At 35.9% G+C, this 6906-nt stretch overlaps 1 protein-coding gene across 5 annotated transcripts; it reads left to right on the forward strand.

The window, feature by feature from the left end:
- Nucleotides 1–395: 395 nt before the first annotated feature.
- On the forward strand, nt 396–6522 carry LOC11422591 (ultraviolet-B receptor UVR8). 5 transcript variants are annotated; one of them, XM_039831408.1, is made up of 11 exons: nt 409–773; nt 1452–1525; nt 1605–1689; nt 2070–2201; nt 2434–2652; nt 2803–3018; nt 3414–3457; nt 4132–4314; nt 4701–4791; nt 5736–5779; nt 5923–6522. In XM_039831408.1, the coding sequence occupies exons 1-11, from the start codon at nt 434–436 to the stop codon at nt 6076–6078; spliced, it is 1584 nt and encodes a 527-aa protein (XP_039687342.1). In that variant the 5' UTR covers nt 409–433; the 3' UTR covers nt 6079–6522. The 5 variants fall into 5 exon arrangements, with proteins under 5 accessions (XP_039687343.1, XP_039687345.1, XP_039687344.1 ...); XM_003600708.4 differs by having other exon boundaries at nt 445–773; nt 5956–6522; XM_039831409.1 differs by lacking the exons at nt 4701–4791; nt 5736–5779; nt 5923–6522 and adding an exon at nt 3958–3971 and having other exon boundaries at nt 396–773; nt 4132–4308.
- The last annotated feature ends 384 nt before the right edge of the window (nt 6523–6906 follow it).

The following is a 6906-nucleotide window of genomic DNA, read 5'->3' on the forward strand; positions in this document are numbered from 1 at the left end:
AATTATTTGGAAGTATACATCCTTGTCCATGGATTAGGAAAGGAAAATAAGGACACATCTAAGTCACTTAACCACAAGAATCTTAGCTCAAATTTGTCCAATGGTATAAATCATTTGAATTGCCAAAAATAACACTATTCTAACTCACATCCCACCCACCAAAGCACCTTCATGGGGCAATCAATGACGTGCCAAACCGTATTAAAGCTTAATGATTGTTGTTGAAGGACCAAACAACACGTGGCAGCAAAAATAAGCCCCACGTAGGTGCTCTTAATGCACACGGCCCTAGAATATTTGGACTTTTCCTACATTCCAGAAACTTCTTTAAAATTCGTGGCTACAAATCAACGAAGAAAATAACGGCTTACATCACGCCACGTGTTAGTTGAACCACGTGAGAATCCTACGTGGCGCACGCATCCCAGTGAAAATGATACACCCTCTTTTTAACGAAGCAACGAAGACAACGCATTTAGGTCAATTGTTTCTTTCACTCTTCAAAGTTTTTATCAGAAACCGCCACAAAAACAGTTTTGAAATTAACTGCATTGGGTTTTGTGTTTTTGGTGGGAAAATCGTAGTAATCATGAATGGTGGAGGGTGTGAAGTGAAGGAGAAAATGGTATACATGTGGGGTTATTTACCGGGAGCTTTACCGCAAAGGACGCCGTTATTGACGCCGGTACTTGTTAGGGTTCCGGCTACATCTGGTGGTTATAACTGGAAGGATGTTTCTGGTGGTGGTTGTGGATTTGCCATGGCTATATCTGGTATTTTACCATTTTCAATTAATTTGTTGAGTTTGTGTTGTTATGCTCATTTACTATTTGATAAAATGATGAAATTTGCATTGAGTGTTTCATTTCCATTTTAATTAAGTGAGAAACTCATTGAGATATTTTTTAGTTATTTTTCGTAATATGTGTTTGTTTGATTGTTTGGTTTTGTTGCCATCAAAGTTCTGTTTTTTCAGCCTAATTTTTTTATTGGTATCGTTACTATTTTTTTAATTGTGTTAATTAGGTAAATGATTCCTATATATATATCAGAATTTTATTTCTAACCCGTACAAACTAAATCCGCACTAAAATTTTCCGTTAGATTCTTTAGTCCGTGTAAAAATACTCGAGCAAAATGTTATAGACTAAGAAGCGCTATTTTTTTTGTGCTACTTAATTAACCATTTTTAATTTAAATGATTTCGACAAGGTCGAATCGATTTGGAGCATGAAATTCGAATCTGTAACAATCTTTGACCTAACATCTGGCTGGACTCCCTATTACTAGGGCCATGAACGTTTTTTTCTTTAGAGGAAGTTATGGCAATGCATATCTTTCCATCACTCTATCTCTTTTGGATCTCTTTCTCTTCAAGCAGTTTCTTTTCACATTTTATTATTGAAAACAGAAAATGATTCATCATTGCTCATATTTTCTTTCTTAATCAGAATCAGGAAAGCTTATAACATGGGGTTCGACAGATGATCTAGGCCAAAGTTATGTGACGTCCGGCAAGCACGGGGTAATGCATAACCATATAGAACGATATTGTCTCCTTTTTTTTGTCTGTATACCAACATTGTATAATTTTATTTGTGAAGGAAACTCCAGAGCCGTTCTCTCTTCCAAATGAAGTGTCTATTGTAAAAGCTGCTTCTGCGTGGGCACATTGTGTTGCCGCGACAGGTAACCTTTGTTTCTTTATCTTGCTTGCGTGAGATAAAAATTGATGTGATTTACAAGGGATAAATTAAAAATTTAAAATTGAATCCGTCGTAATGTCTTGCTGGAGAAATCATCCAATACTTACTGACTGTTAATTTCATGATTATCGTAGCAGATGATGAAAGTATTATTGGCATGAGCTGTAACAACATTATGCGCACTGAGTTGTTACGGCGTTGAAGAATGTGCCTAAATGCTAATCTGAAGCCTCTCTTCATCTTTGATTCAAAACAAAAAATCATGAATATCGAATATGATTCAATAAATTATATTTATTTGGGTAAGAGATTGTATCTCTTACTGGCATCATCTTACAAGTATAATTTGCTGTCCTGTTGTAGATTGTGGAGAAGTTTACACATGGGGATGGAAGGAATGTATTCCTTCTGGGAAGGTATTCGGTGAAACTTCGCAAGGGGTAAGTCCTGAAAAAGATGCACAAGGAAAGCCGAGTTCATTCTTGACAGAACAAGGTATGTCTAACCTCTTTTCAATGGACATTTGTCTACAGATACCTGCCCCTCCCAGGAGGTGGTCTAAGCTTAGCCAAGGTCTACGAAAAGGATTCTGGAGAAGGGAACTGATTTAAGATACAAAGTTCGAAACCCCAAAAAGAAAGAAGAAAAGAGTTTTGCACTTTATGATGAGCAAAGAAGGATACTTATGCTTTATCTAACAAACTGATGTAGAGTGATTTTGCAACAGTGAGCTCTCGTTCTCAAGTCTCAAAATCCACAGGAGGAACTGTTTCAAGTGGAGAAGAAAGTAGTAAGAGAAGGAAAGTATCTTCGGCAAAGCAAGCGGCTCAAACCTCGTCATCTGGTGATGATATTCTAACAGCAATGCCATGTCTTGTCACACTGAATCCAGGGGTAAAGATAACAAGTGTTGCTGCTGGTGGGCGTCATACCCTAGTATTGTCAGGTATTGAATTTATATGGACTATTTATTCTCCCGAGCTTAAAATTTCATGTAATGTGACCATCTTTTGATTGAAGCATCACTTTTGTGCTATGGAAGATCAGACATGCAGTCTTAGACATGTCATTAATTGTAGCTTTCTGAATTTTTCAGATATAGGACAGGTGTGGGGTTGGGGCTATGGAGGTGAAGGGCAGCTTGGTTTGGGCTCCAGAGTACGTATGGTGTCCTCTCCTCATATTATTCCTTGCATTGATTCCTCTTCACTGGTTCAGGGAAGCATGAGTTCAGAAGGACACAATTTTAGGATTCCTGGAAGTTGTATAAAGGCTATTGCCTGTGGTGGTCGACATAGTGCAGTAATCACAGGTGCGTGCGTGTCAGTCTTTTTGTGTCACAAATAGATATCTTTCAGAAAGCCTGCATTAGTTTCATTGGGGACCAACAATGAGAATATCCATATGCTTAATTTACCTGACTGGTATCAGGATTGGTGGATAAAAGTTTTTAGAAAGAGAAAATGTGTCTATGTTTACAATCGGATATTGAATTGTATGATTTAATGAGAGGGAGAAGAAACAACGGGTCCTTCAGTGAAAATATCAATAAATCTTGTCTTTCTTAATGCTAGATTAATAACTGAATAATTAATCTATTGAAAATTAAACAAATTCCATAGTTTCTTATTGTCTCCTAGAATTGTTCTCAACTATTTTTGGTCATTTACATACTGATTTTCAAATATCTGCCTGCTGAAATGACAGATGCTGGAGCTGTGCTTGCGTTTGGTTGGGGACTTTATGGACAGGTGATTAGTGATACATACTTATGGAGCGTTTTCTCTACTTGCATATTCTATCTGGCAGTGTAAATTATTTTCAGTTATCTGCATATTCCCTATCTTATGTGGTAACCTAACTAAGGATATTGTTACCCAGCATTACACATGCAGAGTTTGCCTATTTAGCAAGTTTCGGTTGTAAATAAAATTCCCTGGTGTGCTCTTACCTGTGGTAGTTTGCTTGGATCTTAATTTTAGAAAGCAGATTGCAGTGCTGAATTTCTCTTAAGGAAGACCATACAGTTCACCTTACTGGTCTCCATGTGTTTTCTTGATACGAGATGTATCAGCCGTTGCTCTATATTGGTGTTAACTTTATTGCTTAATTTGCATGTCACCAACATCTTTTTGATTTCGCTGTCTAATACTTCCTTGGCACTGTGTATTTACAAAAGGCACCTACATTCATGGGTTTTTTATTTGTTTACAACAACACTTCCTGTTTTCAATTTTTAACCATTCTCTAGGGATCAACATGTAGGTAAGTAGAATATGAGAGACCAAAAGCAATGTAGATGTTGAAGATGAGGTTCACTCTAACAAGGGATAATCTGTTCCAATATTTATCTTTTTGATCGCTTTCTTTGTTGATGCATGATTTTGCTTGTTATACTAAATTTCGTTATCTTGTTTTGGAAAAGTGTGGGCAAGGAAGCACTGACGATGAACTAAGTCCGACCTGCGTATCTTCCTTATTGGGCATTCAAATAGAGGGAGTTGCTGCAGGTTTGTGGCATACTGTCTGTACATCTGCTGATGGTGATGTATATGCATTTGGTGGGAACCAGTTTGGGCAGCTGGGAACTGGTTCCGATCAAGCTGAGGTATGCCCTAGTCATCCCACAGATGGCCCACACCCCCACTCTTATTGGCACTAAAGTTTAAAACAAACATAATGGTATGATTATGAGCGGCCCATTTGTGTGGGAATTTTCCTTAAGAAATCACTTCTGTATAAAAACTCAGTTTGTTAGAATTCGTAGGAGGTTTGGCTTTAGCGTTTCTGAAGAATCAGAATCTCAAAAAAAAAAAAAAAAACTTTTACACAATCTGAAAACCACATTTTTTAAGCTTTTGACAAATGGATCTTATATTGTTGTCCAGTGTACCATGACTATATCTTTATTGGTGTCACCTTAAGCTACATACCCAGTTTTATTGAGTATTATGTGATATTTGTTTTTAATTGTTAACTTGAATTATGAGGCAGACTCTACCAAGACTGCTGGATTGTCCGAGCTTGGAAAATGTGAATGTAAAGACCATATCTTGTGGGGCTCGTCACACTGCTCTAGTAACAGGTATGTCATAACCTGTGTATGTCTTTCTGGTATCTTCATTGGCAAAGCAAACATTCCACAGTTGAATTTACTTTAGTGCAACTCTAAAGGCTGCTAGACTTGAATTCATGTATAATTTCTCAATAAAATTCCTTAAAATGAAATCTAGAAGGTATTGTCGATCATTTACTGAAATCTTAATACTTAATCTTCCTTTTGTTTTTGTTTGTTCCGAAATGGATTCCATCAAAAGAGACTGGGTTTTATCCTCAAGTTTAGTTACGTTATCTTTTGCCAATACAACCAGCTAGAGTGACGGAAAATAATGGGATTGTTTTTTATTTCCTTTGTAAAAGATGAAGGATGCTAGTGCTATCGTGAAATGGTGGAGGTGAAAATATTCTTTAATCTTGTGATGTTGATATCAGACCTCACAGTAAAAGGGTCTGTCTGAAAAGGGATAAAGAAGAGTAGTTAACGACGATGTAATACTAACTATTAAATTAACAAAATGTAACATTACAGAACATATATAGGAAGTAAGAGGGGAAAGCAATTATAAATAGAAGGGAAACGAGAAGATAGAGGGTGGAGAAGTAACAACCGAGTGAAATGGGTTTTAGGTGCTCTCTAATTAACCCAAGAGAAGTGTGAAGAATCTTATCCTAGTTATATATACGACCAATATTAATACAATTACCCTAGCTGTGTTTCCTCTACTCTTTTCTTCCCCCTCTTAATTGTCAGTTGAATTTATCAAAAGTCAACAATGACATTCGTGCTAGTTTAGTTATTTGAATCATCTTTGGAGGGTTGGCTATATGAATTGTATAATGTAATATATGTCATTAACTAATCAATTTTGTATCTTGTTGATTACATTGGAAATATAAAACATCTGTTACTTGCATGCCCTATCATTAATTGATTATCACTGGTTTTCCTTTTGTTTTTGTTTCTTCAAGATAATGGAAAAGTCTTTAGCTGGGGATGGAACAAATATGGACAGGTGAGTATATTGCGCTGCCATTTTTATTTATCTCCTATTTTAAAAATGAATATTATTGAAAGTTCTACCTGACATACTTATTTAAGGGATAATCTTGAAGTTTGTTGAATTAATGGCAATATATTCTTGGCATGGTATTATAGTGTTGTCTAAGTCGCAATTTGTGGTTGTGGCAGCTCGGCCTTGGGGATGTGATTGACCGAAACATTCCATCTGAAGTCGCAATAGAAGGTTGTATAGCTAAAAACGTTGCATGTGGTTGGTGGCACACTCTTCTTTTGGCCGAGTCACCGACTTGATGTCATGGCTTCCTCGACCCAATTTTGTTAGCTAGATCTTCAATTTCTTTGGTAAAAAGGGTAAATCACTAAGTTATATGTATGTGTACATACAGTAGTGGAATAAATATGCATATAAGCTTTGTATTCTTTCATGGTGTAAATTACCATGACTGGCTCTAGCTATTAACAACATGGATAGTAATTTCTGGTATGTGGGAAGGGAATTTTGGGTCCTTTTCATCTATGTAACATTATATTTCAAAGTGTATATGTAAGTTTATAATTAATTAGATACCTTGTTTGTAAGTTGGTATACTGAGTCCTAACATGAAGCTGTGGGGGTATGGGAGATTTTATAGATTAGTATATCCATGCAAGCTGGCATTTTAAGTCAATGCTTACGGGCCGAAATTGTAATCTTTATTCAAATGCAAATTTTAGTGTTTTCCTCATTAGTTTTTATTTTTTGAGTGTTTTCCTCAATAGTTGTTTCTTATTTTTATTTGACTTGACATTTTTTTTGAAAGGTTATTTTATTTGATTTGGCATATAAACTAAGAATATATTTATTTTCAAATTATTCGGCAATCTCACTTATGACGGAAGATTTTTGACCAAAACTTATGAGTTATGACGAAAGTTGAATAATTGGTTTGCAGATATACATTCTGTGTTCATACTGTCTGTACATCTAACCATTTTGCTTGATATCATGATTACTCCATCTAATCGTATGCCATTACATAGCCTGATCTTTCCATTACAATGAATATTCTACACAAAATGCAAACAACCAATGAAAATAAAGTTTACCAGAGAAAATTATGAAAATAAGTTGAGATCTGG

Source organism: Medicago truncatula, chromosome 3 (assembly GCF_003473485.1).
Source record: "Medicago truncatula cultivar Jemalong A17 chromosome 3, MtrunA17r5.0-ANR, whole genome shotgun sequence".
In the NCBI taxonomy this organism is placed as follows: domain Eukaryota; kingdom Viridiplantae; phylum Streptophyta; class Magnoliopsida; order Fabales; family Fabaceae; genus Medicago; species Medicago truncatula.